The 18311-nt window shown below is 47.3% G+C and overlaps 2 protein-coding genes and 1 pseudogene across 2 annotated transcripts; 2 read left to right on the forward strand and 1 right to left on the reverse strand.

Moving 5' to 3' along the window:
- Positions 1-1997: 1997 nt before the first annotated feature.
- LOC133282301 (olfactory receptor 5AS1-like) lies at positions 1998-2504 on the forward strand (the record flags this gene model as incomplete). The annotated part of the gene is made up of 1 exon (XM_061478335.1): positions 1998-2504. A coding segment is annotated over exon 1 (507 nt), but the record flags the coding sequence as incomplete, so codon positions are not given.
- A 6121-nt stretch (positions 2505-8625) lies between these two features.
- Positions 8626-9558, forward strand: LOC133282354 (olfactory receptor 5G9-like). The gene has a single exon (XM_061478375.1). The coding sequence runs from the start codon at positions 8632-8634 to the stop codon at positions 9556-9558; it is 927 nt and encodes a 308-aa protein (XP_061334359.1). The 5' UTR covers positions 8626-8631.
- A 7370-nt stretch (positions 9559-16928) lies between these two features.
- Positions 16929-17863, reverse strand: LOC133282302 (olfactory receptor 5AP2-like; annotated as a pseudogene).
- Between the last annotated feature and the right edge of the window lie 448 nt (positions 17864-18311).

The following is an 18311-nucleotide window of genomic DNA, read 5'->3' on the forward strand; positions in this document are numbered from 1 at the left end:
AGGACCCGCACAAGCCATCTACACAGAGGATACTTTGTTGTGCTTGTTTTCAACTCCCTTCAATGCAATATTAGATGATCTCTGTGGATGTAAAGAGCTTCCTCAGGGAAACACTGAAAGGAAGAGGTGTGTGATAGATGGGGAAATACAAAACAAACTGTCCTGGGCCTGTCTTCCTGGGTAGGTCTCTGCAGGAGAACTGGTCTTGGAGGTGTTGATGCAGCCAGGAAGACTTTGGGGAGAGAGGAATTGAGAGGTTGTTTTGCTGATCAAGTCAAACTAATTATCCGAGGGAGGAGGGTCCTCTGGGAGAACAGTTTGCACAACACAAGCCTCTGAGGTAATGCCTCCTGTGAGATAAAACCCCTCCACCAGCCAGCCTGGAGCATCCTGCTCCCAAGCATTTCTCCTTCAACCCATCCCATGGTCTCCAGGAGGAGCTGCAGGCACTGCATCCACCAGCACCTTCCTCTTTAACCAAGCAGGTACAAAAGGGTTTGATGGGTGGTGGGTCCAGTTTGACCCTGGTCTTGCTGCCTCTCACATGCTTAATGGCATGTTATATTTCACTCTTCTTCAGGGACTGTAGAGATAGGGCAAGGGGTGATGGCTTTAAACTGAAACAGAGAAATTCAGGTTGGAGATAAGGAAGAAGTGCTTTACTGTGAGGGTGCTGAGGTGCTGGCACAGGGTGCCCAGAGAAGCTGTGGCTGCCCCATCCCTGGCAGTGCTCAACGCCAGGTTGGACACAGGGGCTTGGAGCAAGCTGCTCTAGTGGAAGGTGTGCCTGCCAGTGTCAGGGTTTGGAGCTGTGTGAGCTTTAATTTCCTTTCAACCCAAACCATTCTATGATAACCCATGGTGTGAATAAAAGTGCCCTAGTATGCCTAGTAGGTTTGCTTCAAAAACACCAATATTCCTGACCCCATCTACAACTGATTTAGAGATATTTTAGCATGAGAATATCCTAGCTAAAGCCTTAAAATTTTGGTTTATATATGGTATGTTTTGTATTCTACACCCTTAGGTGGATATTTGGGTTGGTCATAGGAAGCTCACTGCAACCACAGCAAAGCTCTGCTGGAGCCAAGTCCACTGCTTTCCCTTAACATTATGCAGGGTGGGGGTTCTTCAAAAGCAGATAAACTTAGAACCTAAAGCAAATTTCAAGTACATGGCTTTGTGTGGTGTTGAAAAGGATGCAGCACAAGTAATGAAGCTACAGAGGAGCACTGATCCACTCTGAAAAATACAAAAAAGGGAAAAAAATAATCCTTAAAATTCCTAGAAATCAGTGAAGAAAATACAACATCTTTTCTGTTTTCCAAATTTTGTGATGTACTTATTTGATTTTATTGTATTACGTTTGGATAGACATGATGTTTCTCACTGTTTCATTAGTGATGTGTATATCAATCATCGTAGAATTATTCTCTTTTAATTTCCGGTCGTGTAATGAGCTCCTTCACCTCTTTGACTTCAGATCTTGAGTTACAGACAGAAATACGCCATTACAAGTACACCTTTTTCTATTGCATTTACTGTGTGGATTAAACTCTAACTAAACTTCCACATTATTTCTCTTGTAGGGATGTATTTCAGTGATTCCTTTCATTTCAATCCAAATCCATCAACTTGTTGAAATGACAGATACAAGAAACCTCACTGTTCCCTCCGGCTTCATCCTCTTGGGTTTCTCTGATGCCCCAGAGCTACGAACCACCATCTTCACAGTCTTCTTATCCCTCTATGTTTTAATGGTGCTGGGGAACGTGACGATGATCCTGCTGATCAACACTGACCCCCACCTCAACATCCCCATGTACTTCTTCCTGAGCCACTTATCTTGCATGGATGTTTGCCTTTCCTCTGCTATCATCCCAAAAGCTCTGGAGACCTTCCTGCTGGGGAGAAGCCACATCTCCTTTTGGGGTTGCTTTGCCCAGATGTATATTTTCGTGGCTCTGGCTGTCTGTGAGAGCTTCCTGCTTGGGGTAATGGCTTACGACCGATACACGGCTGTGTGCAAGCCCCTGCTCTACACCACTACCATGACCAGGGCGCGTTGCTATGGCATGATGGTGCTGGTGTACACCATCGGGTTCCTCACCTCCCTGGTGCACATCACGCTGGCAGGGAGGTTGTCCTTCTGTCAGGCCAGGAGTATCAACCACTTCTTCTGTGAGCTGCCCAGCCTCCTGCAGCTCTCCTGCTCAGACACAAGCACAAATGAGGTCTTCCAGGTTTACCACGCTGTGTTAAACACTGTGGGCCCTCTCCTGATGATTCTGGTGTCCTACACCTACATCCTCCACACCGTCCTGCAGATCCCTTTGGCCACGAGGAGGCTGAAGGTCTTCTCTACCTGTGCTTCCCACTTGGCTGCCATCACCATCTTCTACGCACCCGCGATCCTCACCTATGTCCAGCCTCATGAGGCATCCTCATGGGATCAGGCAAAGCTCGTGTCGGTGTGTTATTCCATCCTCACCCCAACCCTCAACCCCCTCATCTACAGCTTGAGGAACAAGGAGGTGAAGGGGGCTCTGAGGAGGCTGTGGGAGCGAAAGCTGCTGCCCCATCTATGCAGGGTTTGAAAGTACGTTTGGAGCTCTTCAGTACTGTGGAGGTAAGGAAGGAATATGTGGAATATGTGATTATGGAATTGAGCATTACTGGCCATTATTGGTCATTATAGCTCACTACTGGTCATTATTACAGCAAGTGCAGGGTACACAGAACCAGCACAACGAATGGTTCTCTTCAAACAGCTTCAGATTGTTTTAAGCGAGGCCTGAGCCTTCAGTAATTCATCCAAATAATTATTAGGTATTTAATAGCAGGCCTGAGACAGCACCATGTGTTTTGTGTCTAAAGCTGCTTAGAGTCCACAGAGCAGCTTCCAGTGTCTGAAGGGGACTACAAGAAACCTGCAGGAGGGCTTTGGCCAAGGGCCTGCAGGGACAGGCCAAGGGGAATGTCTTGAAGCTGCCAGAGGGGAGCCTGAGATGAGCTCTTAGGCAGAAGCTCTTCCCTGTGAGGGTGCTGAGGCACTGGCAAAGAGTGCCCAGAGGAGCTGTGGATACCCCATCCCTGGCAGTGTTCAAGGCCAAGTTGGACACAGGTGCTTGGAGCAAGCTTCCCTAGTACAAGGTGTCCCTGCCTGTGGCAGGGGTTGGAGCTGGAGGAGCTTTAAGGTCCCTTCCAACACAAACCAGGCTGGGATTCTGTGAAATAAAGCTCTGACAGTCTGTTGGTCAACAAAGCCTTTGTGCTAAATGGGGACGAGTCATATCTGAGCCTCTGCTTTGCTGCAAATTTAAGTAGGGGTGTAAAGAGCCTGAGTGCTGTTAGGACGGAGGATTTGGGGTCTTCCTCTCCCCTGAACACCCAAGGTGCTGCTTGCCTGGGTATCTTGACAAAGCTGATGTAGCAAGGGCAGTACCCAGCATTCTGTATCTGGGACTTCAAGCTTCATTATTCACCCTGCACAAGCACACCCAGGTATTCTCAGTGCCTCTTTCTGGATTCATGTAGTTCTTTTCACTAATCTTTGAATTATATTGTCCTTCTTTTTTAAATTAGGTTGAGGGTTATTTCTCCCTCTGTTATATTGATTTTCCCGCTTCACAAGCCTTCAGTTTAGCCCAGTACCCAATGGGGAAGAAAGACATTCAAAACCACTCAGAAATCCTTTTCTTCCCCCCTTCAGTGCATCTCCTGGACTGTCAGTCTGATGCCTTCCAGCAGAAAAACAGGTTAACACTGAAAACATCTAAAGCCACCTGTATACTTCTCCTTCTTCCTTCCCCACACTTTCATAGCTGGGTTTTCTCCTCTCATTGCCCCATTCTTTGTCTTTTCTAAATGTCTGGGACAAGGTTATCATTCAATATTTCCACACAGAGGATACTTTGTTGTGTTTGTTTTCAGCTCCCTTCAATGCAATATTAGATGATCTCTGTGGATGTAAAGAGCTTCCTCAGGGAAACACTGAAAGGAAGAGGTATGTGATAGATGGGCAAAGACAGAGCAAACTATCCTGGGCCTGTCTTCCTGGGTAGGTCTCTGCAGGAGAACTGGTCTTGGAGGTGTTGATGCAGCCAGAAGGAGTCTGGGGAAGGAATGGTTCCTTCAAACAGCTTCAGGTGATTTTAAGCATGGATTGAGTCTTTGATAATTCATCCAAATAGGTATCAGTTATTTAATAGCAGGACTGAGACAGCACCATGGTGTTTTGTGTTTAAATTGTGCTAAATGAAAGTAGTTCTCACAAAAAGGAGGCTCAGCCTTGAGCTAAGGCAGTGACCAATGTCTCCATTGCCTGGTTGATAACTGTTCATCCCAAGCGAGCTTGAAGATCTGAGGGAAGGACCAAAGGTTCAATACAGCTCCGGTATCCCCTGCAGTTCTGATACAGTTTTGGTGTCTATAGAATCCTAGAATCATAAAATAGTTAGGGTTGGAAAGGACCTTAACATCATCCAGTTCCAACCCCCTGCCATGGGCAGGGACACCTCACACTAAACCATATCACCCAAGTCTCTGTCCAACCTGGTCTTGAACACTGCCAGGGATGGAGCATTCACAATCTCCCTGGGCAACCCATCCCAGTGCCTCACCACCCTCACAGGAAGGAATTTCTTCCGTATATCCAACCTAAACTTCCCCTGCTTCAGTTTTAACTCGTTACCCCTTGTCCTGTCACTACAGTCCCTAATGACGAGTCCCTCGCCAGCATCCCTATAGGTCCCCTTCAGATACTGGAAGGCTGCTCTGAGGTCTCCACGCAGCCTTCTCTTCTCCAAGCTGAACAGCCCCAACTTCCTCACCCTGTCTTCATACAGGAGGTGCTCCAGTCCCTGATCATCCTCGTGGCCTCCTCTGGACTTGTTCCAACAGTTCCATGTCATTTTTATGTTGAGGACACCAGAACTGCACACAATGCTCCAGGTGAGGTCTCAGAAGAGCAGAGTAGAGGGGCAGGATCACCTCCTTCGACCTGCTGGCCACTCTCCTTTGGATGCAGTCCAAGATACGGTTGGTTTTTGGGCTGCAAGCACACACTGCTGGCTCATGTTCATTTTCTCATCACCCAGCATCCTCAAGTCCTTCTCTGCAGGGAGCATAAGAAGGCCATGGAGCTGCTGGAGTAAGTCCAGAGGAGGCCACGAGGATGCTCAGGGGCTGGAGCAGCTCCCGTATGGCGCCAGGCTGAGAACACTGGGGCTGTTGAGCCTGGAGAAGAGAAGCTGCTTGGAGACCTCAGAGCAGCTTCCAGTGTCTGAAGGGGGCTACAAGGATGCAGGAGAGGAATTCTTCATCAGGGAGTGTAGGGATAGGACAAGGGGTGGTGGGTTCAAACTGAAGCAGGGGGATCCAGATTGGATTTGAGGAAGGAATTCTTCACTATGAGGGTGCCTAGGTGCTGGCACAGGGTGCCCACAGAAGCTGTGGCTGCCCCATCCCTGGCAGTGTTCAAGGCCAGGTTGGACACAGGGGCTTGGAGCAAACTGCTCTAGTGGAAATTGTCCCTGCCCATGGCAGGGGTTGGAAGTTGAGAGCTTTTAGGTCCCTTCCAACATAAACCAGTCTGGGATTCTGTGATACCTGATATGAGCATCCAATACATTTATCCCATGTAAGTGAGCTGGAGCAGTGCTAAGGACCTGTGATAGGCACACATAGGTTAGCATGTGGCCAGAAGTATGTCCCAACTAAAATCTTCCTGGGATGTCTGGTCCTCACATCTTTTCCTTTCTGGATGTTCAGTACCAGGTCTGTGCTTTGTGGATTTGACCATGTCACATCCCCTTCTGTATGTCATCACATTATTGAGGGGAAGGATGCTCTAAATGAAACAGTAGATGGAGGGGTTTTAACATTTAATCCAAACACACCATTTCTGTTTAATGAACTGTACAACTGCTGGAAGAACATGTACTTGTATAATGACAAACTGAATAAATTTGTGGTTTAAAATAAGCACCTTTGGAAACCGTGGTCTTCTGCAAAGAACTGTGATGAATAATGAATGAATGCAATGGCAACCAGTCAAAATCGAATTTAGGTTGGTGTGAAGTGAAATGCTCACTTTATAAGCTTTTAATCAAAGTTTCCGATGGAGTTTTCATGAAAAATAGAGACATTTGGACAATTCTCTCAAGAAAAGAGAACACAACATGTGAAGCAACTTACTCAGATAGAATAAGAGAGGGACTCTTCATCAGGGCCTGTAGGGACAGGCCAAGGGGAATGGCTTGAACCTGCCCGAGGGGAGATTGAGATGAGCTCTTAGGTAAAAGCTCTTCCCTGTGAGGGTGCTGAGGCGCTGGCACAGGGTGCCCAGAGAAGCTGTGGCTGCCCCATCCCTGGCAGTGTTCAAGGCCAGGTTGGACACAGGGGCTTGGAGAAAGCTGCTCCAGTGGAAGGGGTCCCTGCCTATGGCAGGGGTTGGAACTGGATGAGCTTTAAGGTCCTTTCCAACACAAACCTCTCTGGGATTCTGTGATGGGATTGGGAGCATCCATCAGGGCCACCAGTGACAAGGGCAACCCTAAAGCACTCTTCAGAAGGGCCTTTTTCCCTGTTGCTGCCCATTTCAGTCCTTTAGCACACTCCTCACTGTTCCTCCCCATCTCCTTCATTCCACTTTTGGGCACCGCTCCCTCAGGCTCTCCTTTGTCTCTTGTGCTTCCAGCATGATGGGTGGAAGAAGGTGAATGTCATCATCAAGGAGAGCACAAGGACTGGGGCTGCCTCAGGCCCACTGAGGTTAAGATCCAAATTCCCCAGGAAGCCCTGTCCAGGCAGAGGAAGGACAGGAGGGTGACCATGAGCAGCCAGCACAGAGGTACCAAGGCCAAGTCACGCCTGACCAGCCCGAGTGCCTTGGGTGATGTGAGCATTGATGTTTGCATGGACAAGAAGTAGAGGACAGCATTTACCTCGTTGTTAGCAAGGTCACCATGATCTTCTGTTGGCTCCTTTGCAGCCAAAATTGTGAGCTATGGTTTGAGTACAAGGAACTGAAAATGGGTTTAAATCTGGTTCATTGCCTGTGGTGCTGGGATTGCTGATGGACCCTGGTACCAGCTCCCATTGGCGAGGTTCCCCTCATCTCCCTGCCATGATAATGTCAACCATGGCCCTTGTGAAGCTGTAACTGCCTCAGAAATGCTCCAGAAGTGGATGTCAAAGCTGGGCTTGTTCTGTGCTTTGCTCTAAGGGAGCCCAAAGCCCTGTTGCTTGCTCAAGCTGGGTACATTTCTTCTCCAAACCAAGCAGCACAGAGAAGAGATAATGACCTGCTTTGGGCTTTGTCACCTCCTGGGGCACAAAGAGATTCACAGTCCCACATCCCCACATCACTTGAAATAGGAAGGGGGTTTGCTGATGCTGGCTCATTCCCAGGCTCCCTGCACAGCTCCAGGCACGTTCATCTTCACATCCTTCTCCAGGAGCATGAGGAGGGCAGCAGAGACAGAGCTGAGATGTAAGTGAGGGGCAGCATCTTTCAGCCCATCATTCTCCTGTGGTTCTCCCTTGCCAACAGCCAGCAACTCCTGTCTTCATCTCCTGCCCTACTGCAGGGTTGTGGGCTTCTTGATGATGCTCTGGGCTTCCCAAGGAACTGCTTGTGCTGTGTGCTCCCCATGCAGCTGCTGAGAAGGCAGGTTTGGAGATCACCCTGGTGGAGAGCACCCTCAGGAGGCTTCCTCACCTCTGAGCAAAAAAGGTTTCCTGGATGAGCACCAGAAACTTTCCTGTACAGGACATTCAGGGTGCTCCCCATTGCTGAGATGAGGCAGCTCCAAAAGGTGAGTTTTTTTCCCCAAAACATGTGTGCAAGTAGGGATTGCTGAGCTCTGGGGATTGCCCATTTCTGTTGGAGACTCAAGGGAAAGGTTAAAGAACCATGAAAATGTTTTAGATCTGACAGAGTGTGTCAAGGGGGAGGGAAAACCGATACTAACCACTGTGTAAGGTTGCATCGGATCATAGTATGGCTTGTGTTGGAAGAGACCTTAAATCTCACCCACTTCCAAGCCCCTGTGATGGCCAGGGACACCTTCCACTAGAGCAGGTTGCCCTGTCCAACCTGCACTTTCCATAGGTCAGGAATTCGTTCCAGTTAGGAAGAAACTCAAGCAGAGAGGGAGGAAGTGGGTGGTTGGGAAAAGCCCACAAGAGTATGAGGGATCAGCTCTGCACTGCGAAAGCACCATGTTTCTCTGTGTTCCAGGTTGAGCCGGATGGTCTCCAAGCCCCAGGTTCAGCACTATCACAGGCAATGAATTGCAGCGCTAAGGTAAAGCTACCTGGGTGTGCAACCTTCCCACTGCTTTCCAGAGTGGTCATTGCTCAACATCTCAAGGTGAGTCACAGGAGCAGGCACCGCGTTGTGCCATGGTGTTTAACTGCTTGAGCACCCCTTTGTTCTACCTGTGCTGGCACAGGACTTTCACCAAGCTCTTCCTCATTGAGCTGTGCCTGAACTCTCCCTTTCCATCCTGCAGGACTGTCTCTGAGCAGCTCCCACCACACAGAGCCTTTTCCACCTGGGACATCCCTGCCTCTTGGAGAAGAAACCCCCAGCCAGGAGCTCACACACAAAGCACCATCCAGCCCATGGCACAAAGCAATTGCACCCAAGTGACCGAGTTCAGCCTGGCGGGCTTCACACAGGACCCGGTGACTCAGGTCTACTTGTTCCTGCTCTTCCTGCTCACCTACGTTGTCACCATTGTGGGCAACCTGGGCATCATCATCTTAATCAGGGCCAGCCCCCACCTCCACTCCCCCATGTATCATTTCCTGGGCAGCCTGGCCTTTGTGGACCTCTGTTCTTCCACCATCATCACCCCCAGGATGTTGGTTGACTTGATGTCAGAGAAGAAGAGCATTGCTTATGCTGGGTGTGTTGCTCAGGTGTTTGTCTTTGATATCTTTGCAGTATCTGAATGCCTCCTGCTGGCTTCGATGGCCTATGACCGTTACGTGGCCATTTGCCATCCCCTGCTGTACCCCCTTGTCATGTCCCCAAAGTGCTGTTTCCAGCTGGTGACTGCCTCGTACCTCATGGGGCTGACCAATGGCGTGGGACAGACCATCAGCATGTCCACCCTGTCCTTCTGCAGCTCCAGCACCATCGACCTCTTCTTTTGTGACATTTCCCCTCTCATCTCGCTCTCCACCTCTGACACCACCCTCAGCCACATCATCCTGACCACTGCAGCATCTCTCTTTGGTGTGTCCAGCAGCCTGGTTATCCTGCTCTCCTACGTGGCCATCATCCCCACCATCATGAGCATCAATTCAGCCGAGGGCAAGCGCAAAGCCTTCTCCACCTGCACCTCCCACCTCACCACTGTCAGCATCTTCTATGGGGCATGCTTTTTTATGTATTTATTCCCCAGCTCAGACAGCTCAAGGGCAGCAGATAAATGGGCTGTGGTGCTCTACACCGTGGTGACTCCCATGCTGAACCCCTTGATCTACAGCCTGAGGAATAAGGAGGTGAAGGAGGCTTTGAGGAAGCTCACAAAAATAAAATGATCTTTATTGTTGTAAGTTTAGGACCAGATAGAATGGATGTACTGGGGGAGATGCTCTGGTTTTGGTTGAACAACATTGTGGGGTTTTCTGCAAACAGTTTGAAAGAGTTTTAAGACGTGATAGTGATTAATACCCAGCAAAGGGCAGAAACTATCAAGGAATCCCCATCCACTGCTCCGCACCTTTGCCTTTGAGCTCCCTGTTGGCAGCAATAAAAGCCATGATCTCCATGGCAGCCTGATCACAACAGAGCACAGGAGCTGTTGTGTTGCTCAGCAGCCTTCAGACCTGATACGTGGCAGCCCATGGCAGCCTGGAGCAATGGCATTGCCTGCCCTGATGTCTCTCCTGTTGCTTTCCTTCACAGAGAGCTGATTGGTGATGGGCAAACATTGCATACCTAAACCACCCCAAAATACTCCACTGTGTTCATTACCTCAGCCCATAGAGCTGCAGCCTCTGCCAGGACCATGGTGAAACCCAGAGCTATGGCTGAGCTTTAGGGATATCGTAGACACAATAATAACCTAGGTTGGAGGGAGAAGCTCCATGGCTGTGTTAGTAATAGGTGAAATTGTGCATTGAAACAATAATACAAAGAGAAAAGATGATTACATTTGAAAATCTGTTAATCAGTAGAGGGTTTCTTTTGTATTAAGAACAAGTTGAAATCCTGTTATTGTGTATCTTAGTTACTTTATAACTAAATATTACAATGGTAGCTATAATGATAAGCAATTAACATAGCCATATATGGGGAAGGGTATATGGGTGGATCCAGGGGAGTATTGTGAAACTCTACCGAAGCAGAACTCACGAAGATACCAGGAGTAGTCAAGTGAAAATAAGAGAATGCTGGCGTCCACATAATGATTGGGACATGTCCAAGGAACAGAAAAGTGAACAGGATGACCTGAGGAAGACTCCTTACTGCATCAGGACGACCACCAGAGGGGGGATGCGCAAGGGCAGAAGAGGCTGATGTCGTAATAGACTGATGTGGCAATCCTTGATGCATATGTATTAGTCAATGATGTAATCTGTGTTGAATATGTATTAGTGACGACATTTTTAGTGTATAAATTGTGAGCGCGATGTAACGGGGTTGAAGCCAGATTTGGGAGCGTGCCCCTGGTTTCCCAGCGCTGCAATAAAGCACCTCATATAACCATTCCGGTGGTTATGTGTCAGTTCTTACGCTAACAGCTGGATTCAGTTAAGTCAGGATCTAAGTGGTATGCTTATTCCTTAACAACACACAGCTAACAGGCACCCAGGGTCAATCATCTGAATCCTGCTTTGTTCCCAAAGCTTCCTGATAATTCTCTGGTTATTATTTAACCCAGATGAAGCTTAAAGCTCACACAGCTCCATCCCCCTGCCACGGGCAGGGACACCTTCCACTAGAGCAGCTTGCTCCAAGCTCCTGTGTCCAACCTGCCCTTGAACACTGCCAGGGATGGGGCAGCCACAGCTTCTCTGGGCACCCTGTGCCAGCGCCTTAGCACCCTCACAGGGAACAGCTTCTGCCTAAGAGCTCATCTCAGTCTCCCCTCAGGCAGGTTAAAGCATTTCCCCTTGGCCTGTCCCTACAGGCTCTTGTCCAAAGCCCCTCTCCAGGTGTCTTGTAGTCCCCTTAAGGTATTGAAAGGCCACAACAAGGTCTCTCTGGTGCCTTCTGCAACAATATTCAATGACTTTATGTCCAGCTGTTCTCTCCTTCACCATCACCAAGTGTTTAAACAGGAATATGAGCTCTTAGTTTCTCAAAAACACAAGTCTGTGTGTACAACCCTATTGCTCTGCTCATTGTGGCTTCACTTCGGAGGTGCTGCTCTCAAAAGGGAAAGCTTTTTCCTCCTTGTTGTGTGTGTTTAAGGAAACCAGTGGTTTGCTGTGTCTAAGGGATGCCATTGCCTTCAATGGGGTTATCATCTGACCATGAGAGCAAACACCATATGAGGTTCCAGGAAGCAGAAGCAGCAGCCAGCATTGCAATGAATCTTCCTGCTGGGTCATGATGAGCAGGCAATGAGGTGCCTTGCTTCTGGCATTCCTGCTGAGGAGCTCCTAATGGCTTTAGCTCCCCACACTCAGGTGGAGCTGCTTTCATTGTAGTTAAATCTGGTTTAAAGGCAGCTGAGCAAATGCTGGGTAGGAGCTACCTCCCCTTCTTTGGGTACTTAGTGATTGGAATAGGAATCATCTCCTATGTTCTTGGGCAAGCACTTATCTCCTTACATTTGAATGCACCATGTCACTCCTATGTGTTTACTGGGTCCATCAGTTTCCTTTATTGTTGAGGGAGATTTGGTGGGGTTCATGCCTCTCACTGCAAGGCAGACACCTCCATTGCTCCAGCTGAAGAGATCTGAATGAGCTCTGCTGATTGCATTGGCCTGAGTCTCCTTAGCTGTAATGGGACCTTGGCTCATAAATAGGTAAGGAGAGACACTCATGTTTGGTTTTTAATGCAAGTCATGTCTAAAAGAGGGTGAGTGCCCTCCTCTTTGGAGATGTCTGGTATGTCTCCCTTAGCTGGTGAGTTTAAACTGTCAACACATGAGGAATGTATTTTATCTATTTTGATTGGAAAGGATTTCAATGCTTGGGTTTCAAATGTGTAGATTCTACACTGGGGATGTGATTCCTTTCCAGTGTGTGGCTTTCCAGACAAAGGAGAGCCTGAGGGAGCGGTGCCCGAAAAGGGAAAGGAAGGAGACGGGGAGGAACAGTGAGGAGTGTAGTAAAAGACTGAAATGGGAAGCAACAGGGGAAAAGAGCTTCAGGGAGATGTTATTGTGTCCTTTCAATACCATAAGGGGCACTGCAGGAAACCTGGAGAGGGACTTTGGACCAAGGCCTGTAGGAACAGGCCAAGGGGAATGGCTTGAACCTGCCCGAGGGGAGACTGAGATGAGCTCTTAGGCAGAAGCTCTTCCCTGTGAGGGTGCTGAGGCGCTGGCACAGGGTGCCCAGAGAAGCTGTGGCTGCCCCATCGCTGGCAGTGTTCAAGGGCAGGTTGGACACAGGGGCTTGGAGCAAGCTGCTCCAGTGGAAGGGGTCCCTGCCCGTGGCAGGGCTTGGAGCTGGAGGAGCTTTAAGGGCCCTTCCAAACCAAACTTCTCTGGCATTCTATGATCCAGGCCCATGAAATTGTCCTTAATACACAAACATGCCAACACACTGACACTCCAGCTCACTGGCTTTGGACATGAACCATCTCTGTCAAGCAAAGCAGCTGTAGAAGTGAACTTTGTTGTTAGCAAAGAAGAAAGTTTCTTTCTTGTTATCCCCACCTAATTAATCTCTGATGGCTTCTTATGAAGAGTGAGGGAAATCACATCCAAGTTTTCTGAGAAGCTTTCGTGGTGATGAGGAAACTTCCTTGGTAAACCCCAGAAGGTCTTGTTAAAGCTGATGACTCCTGGAAGGGTGGTTGGTCCCCAAGGACCACTTCTTGCTTTGGCAAGTGAGCAGTATCACTTGTGATGGAAATAGCTGTGAGTGCTTGTATTGTGAAAGCCTGGATCTCGGGCCTGCTGGAGGGCTTTCTGTGCCCATGCAAGCTTGGTCCTACTCTCTCTTTAAAGACACATCCCTGTCTTCATGGCATGTGCAGATCATGTGGTTCTTGCTAATGGGTTGCTTTGTCCCTTCCTACTTTTGACCCCTAATAAAGGGAGCTGGGGAAGCTCATTGCATTTCTCTTCACTTTTCAGCCTCCTCAAGGACACTTCATACATTGAATTTCTTGTGATTAGTTGTCTTGGGATGGATTTATTTGTGTCTCTCTTTAGTTCTTTACCTGTTAAAAATGTTCTTAAACTGTTAAACTGAGGCAAGTTGAAGTCCACTACATCCATCCTCCATGTCTGACTGGCTTTCATAAATGTGATTTCCCTACCATTATGAATTTTGGATTGGTGAATAAGCATGGGTCACCCGACTCAACATCTAAAATTCATTGTCTAGTTATGAGATAGTCAGGTCCCTTCTAGGGTGGTTTGGAATAAAAGGATGTTTTATCACATCCTAGGAGAGCTGGTGAGAATGCATGTGGTCCAGAGCAGGTCTGAACATCAGAAGGACATGTATATGCATGTCAGAATAGCTTTCTCTGGATTAAACTAATTCCAGTCAGGATCTGAAGGCCTCCTAGAGGTCAAACTGCATCAGTTGCCCCCTCAAAACTATTTTCAGTTTCTTTTAATCCAAAAGACAGGATAAGAGGGAACGGCCTCAAGCTGCACAAGGGCAGGTTTAGTTGGAGCTGAGGAACAATTCCTGCCCCAGAGGGTGCTCAGGCATTGGAACAGGCTGCCCAGGGCAGGGCTGCAGTCATCATCCCTGCAAGTGTTTACACACTGTGTAGATGTGTCCCTCAGTGCCATGGCTTAGTGGTGGCCTTGGCAGGGCTGGGAATGGTTGGACTGGATGAGCTTGAAGGGCTTTTCCAACCTGGTTGATTCAATGAGTCTAAAAGGAGCCCAGTTCATGCAGCCTGACCACAGCCTCTGATGGGGATGGAAACACAGTGAGGGGAGAGAGGTCTGTGTGTGTCTGTGTGTGTGTTAAAACTTGAACTCTTGAAACTGCTCTTTTTATCTGAACAAATACTAGAGATACAGAAACACACCTTCACTGAGCACGGATGGAGACACAAAACTGTGATTTAGTGACTCAACTTTTATTCATCTAAATTTGAAGAATGTGAAACTACTTCAGAACTCCTAATCCCTCCTCCCAACAGTCTCGAAAGAGTTAATTTAGTTGTCTTTTCAGTTGTACTAAAACTTTATAAAGGGGGAAAAAATAAAAGATAATTGAAGGACTAAGAAACCACTTTTTTTGCATGTTTTCCTATAACTGGTGGTGGAAACTGTCACTTAAGTTGCAGGGAAGGAGTCAGATGCAATGAAATGCCACAGGTCAGGTTTGGTCTCCCTTATATAGAAATGTGGTGTCATTTGCTCTGTCCTGAAGTGCCCAGGACCTTGGCAAGCACTTGACATGTACATCCTGCAACCTTCAGAAGGGTTGGGTCATTCTGGAGCAACACCTGAAAGCTCAGAGTGAGCCCCAGGGGCATCTCCAGGGTGTTAATAGTCAATGTTCAGGCAACTGAACTCTGTCCCAGATGCCTTTATGCTTCCTGACATGGTTCATCCAATCTGATCCACCTACCCATGCTCATGTGAATGTTTCACTGGGATAATGGTCTAGGACGATGGAATTATGTCTGTGTGGTGCAGACATCATCGTGAAGAAATAACTGGGACAGCTCAGGAACAGACACACGTTACTTCATGACTTCTGTTTACCCAAAGCAGTGGTAAATGCTCCATCCCTGGCAGTGTTCAAGGGCAGGTTGGACACAGGGGCTTGGAGCAAGCTGCTCTAGCGAAAGGTGACCCTGCCTGTGGCAGGGGGTTGGGACTGGATGATCTGAAGGGACTATATGGTATCTAAAGATGAGAATTGCTAACTAATTGTTAGGTTAACAAGGCTGTCATATGAATATCATCTTTAATGTTCATGTCAATAGAGGCCCGGTTTTGAATCATCTCCTCAAAAACCAATATCCTTCTCCAAAACATTTAGGCTGATCTAACAGCACCTGAAGCACAGGGCAAAGAGACCCATGTCCAGCTCTTCCTACCAGAAAGGTGCTTGCTATTTGAGGTATCAGAACCACTTATGCAGAGGACCCCTCTCAGTATGAAATGTATTTCCAAAACCTCAAGCCTATTTCTTGTGTTGCTGGAATTCACCATGCTGCCTCCCCGGCATGTTAAACTGAGGTTTCTATTGCCAGCTCACTGAGCAGTTTCCTCCACACAAGACTATGGCAATCTAGAGCTCTATTAGTGAAGTATCATCCAGTCTGGTAAATGTTTGAGCATTTCAGTTGTCTCTGAAATGGAAACTTTCTTAAACACAAGAGGAAATAAGGACACCAGAGTGGGCTAATTCGTCAAGCAGCGATGAGCCCTACACATGAGACTGCACATCTAGACTCCTGTTTCTACAGAAGCTCAGACCAGATGATCTTTTGAGGCCCAGCCTGGGCTTTCTGTGGCTCTATGATTCTATATGTATAGTGTAAGCCAAAATATCCAACAAAATGGAAGAAAACAAGATATGGTGAAGATTTTGAAGGAAGCCCTCTGATATCCAAGGTGCCAAGCCCTTTAGCATTTAATGATACAAATTCTGGCTCCTTCATTGACTGCAGGTCAAAGCCACGTTGCCCCACCACCGATGACCGTGTATGCTTTCATACTGTTGTTTTTCTGAGCACATAAAAATTCTGTTCACCATCCATATACTTTCCCAATATAAGTTAATTCTCACTCACAGCAGGTAAGGGAAAGATACTTTCCCCTATCAATGTGTTTTGGCTTTATTGAGACCCAGACAGCTCTCACTTACCATCAATTCTTTGTTCGTTCATTTATGGAAGCTTCCGACAAAGTTAATTCTAATGTGAAATAGACAATTTGGTTTTCGCGGTGTGCTTGAGCATGAATAGGGCGTGGACATGGGATATGGGTGCTTATCTCCAAGTGGAATTCCATTTCTCTCACCATTTAGGTAAAAGGTTATTTCAGATGAATGTAAAACACCACTTAAAATGAATGGGAGGAGATCTTGATGTGCCCAAAATGTCCCTAACACTGGGTGGTCTCAGCACAGTTCATCATCCTCCATTATGAATTATATTGTCTGTAAGTTTTTCCTTTAAATGAAATCTCCTATGAAGCTGCAGCCTGGGGAGGGATTCCCTTTAACATTCAAAGACGCAGCTTGAGATCTTTATTCCCACCAGCTTCTGTTCCTTGAAAGGCACAAACAAATGCAATGAATCTTTTGAAACCTTTTCTGTAACTCTTTTTCAACAAGCAAATGTAAAACTACACTTCCTCTTCCCTCCCACCCCAGCAGCTTTAATAAAGAGCTCACAGGTAAGAGGGAGGAATTTTATTGGAGCTGAGGGACAAGGTCAAGAATCTTGCAAGAAAAATAGATATTTATCAGTGACAAAAGCTATAACTGAATAAAGCTGATTGGTGTTTCCTGTGAGGAAAAGAGGCCTGGGATAATTGAGGGTAATTTCTTCCTACAGGCTGCTAACTATGAAGTGAAATGAAGTATGAGGTTCCTCTCCTTTTGGTTTCCTTCCAAGGAAAGAAATTGGGATTTGGGGGATCTATATCTCATTAAAAACTGTAATTGAGTTTTGTGCAGGAAGCATGGAAGGATCTAAATGAAATCATGGGGATTATTGGGAAAAATTCCATTGTTTTAGTGCCCCATAGGCTTTCTCACTTGAGATGAACTGTTCGTGTCCTGGATGACAGAAAGCTTCAGTGTTGCCAGCAGCTGAAAATCCTCCTCCCGCATTTCACCAGAGACCCCATCACCTCCCTGTTCCTCAGGCTGTAGATGAAGGGGTTGAGCATGGGGATGAGCACAGCATAGAAGATGGAGGCCACCTTATCCAGGCTCCTGTGGCTAGAAGGAGGTTGTAGGTACATGAAGAATCCTGTCCCAAAGTACATGGAAACAGCCATCAAATGGGAGGCACAGGTGTGGAAGGCTCTGGCCCTGCTCTGTGCTGAGCACATCCTCAGCACGTGTGGATGATAGACATGTAGGAGAGAAAAATAACCACGATTGCACCCACCGCATTGATGGTGACGAAGGCAAAGATGAGCATCTCACTGCTGTGAGTGTCAGAGCACACAAGCTTTAGCACAGGGAAAAGCTCGCAGAAGAAGTGGTCAATGCTGTTGGGACCACAGAAGGAACCTCCAAACAGGCACCAAGTGTAGGTGATGGCAGTGAGGAAGGCAAATAGGTAAGATGATGCTACCAGCTGCCAGCAGACATGGCTGGAGATGATGGTCACATAAAGCAGAGGGTGGCAGATAGCAATGTGCCGGTCGTAAGCCATCATGGCCAGGAGGTGACACTCACTAACAGCAAAGAAAGCAAAGGTGAGGAACTGCATCATGCAGCCAGTGAAAGAAATGGTTTTGTCCTCTGATAACAGGTCTGCCAGCATCCTGGGGGAGATGACTGTGGAACAGCAGATGTCAGTGAAGGCAAAATGGGTGAGGAAGAAGTACATGGGGGTGTGGAGGCTGGGAGACACCCGCACCAAGATGATAATGCCAAAGTTCCCCACCAAAGTGACAATGTAAATCAATAGAAACAAGACAAAAAGAGGGGTCTGCAGACATGGGCTGTCTGTAATTCCCAACAGGATGAAGTCAATCTGGGTGTGATTTCCTCCCATGACCAAGTGTTACCTGTTGAGGCAAAAGGAAGGAAACTAATGAAAAATAGAGATTCAGATTGGGACCATACTAATTCTAATCAGTGACCATTTAAAACATTACACTTTAGTATATTCTACTACATTTTTTTTCACCCAAATTTTATATGCTTTATTGTTTTTAGTTGAGGTATTTCAAAAAGAACAAAGAGCACATTGAAGCAACAAATGCCATTTTTCAGTTTTCTATGCCGGGACACTCAAAACTATGGGGTTATTCACGGATGTGGGTTTTTCAGATTTTAGAAAAGAATCAGATATGCAATCACTTTAAGTTCAGAGGCAATTTGTGTCAGAGGACACCTCAGAGGAAGCTCATAAGAGTGAATGTAAACCTGAAGCAAGAGAAAGTCACATTCCCAGTGAAATCCCAGCTTACACATGCATGACCTCCAGACATTTTCCCCTG

The sequence above is a fragment of the Pezoporus flaviventris genome, unplaced genomic scaffold, assembly GCF_033815535.1.
Source record: "Pezoporus flaviventris isolate CSIRO_AGI_PZ_B2104156 unplaced genomic scaffold, CSIRO_AGI_Pfla_v1 ptg000116l, whole genome shotgun sequence".
NCBI classification, from domain to species: Eukaryota; Metazoa; Chordata; class Aves; order Psittaciformes; family Psittacidae; genus Pezoporus; species Pezoporus flaviventris.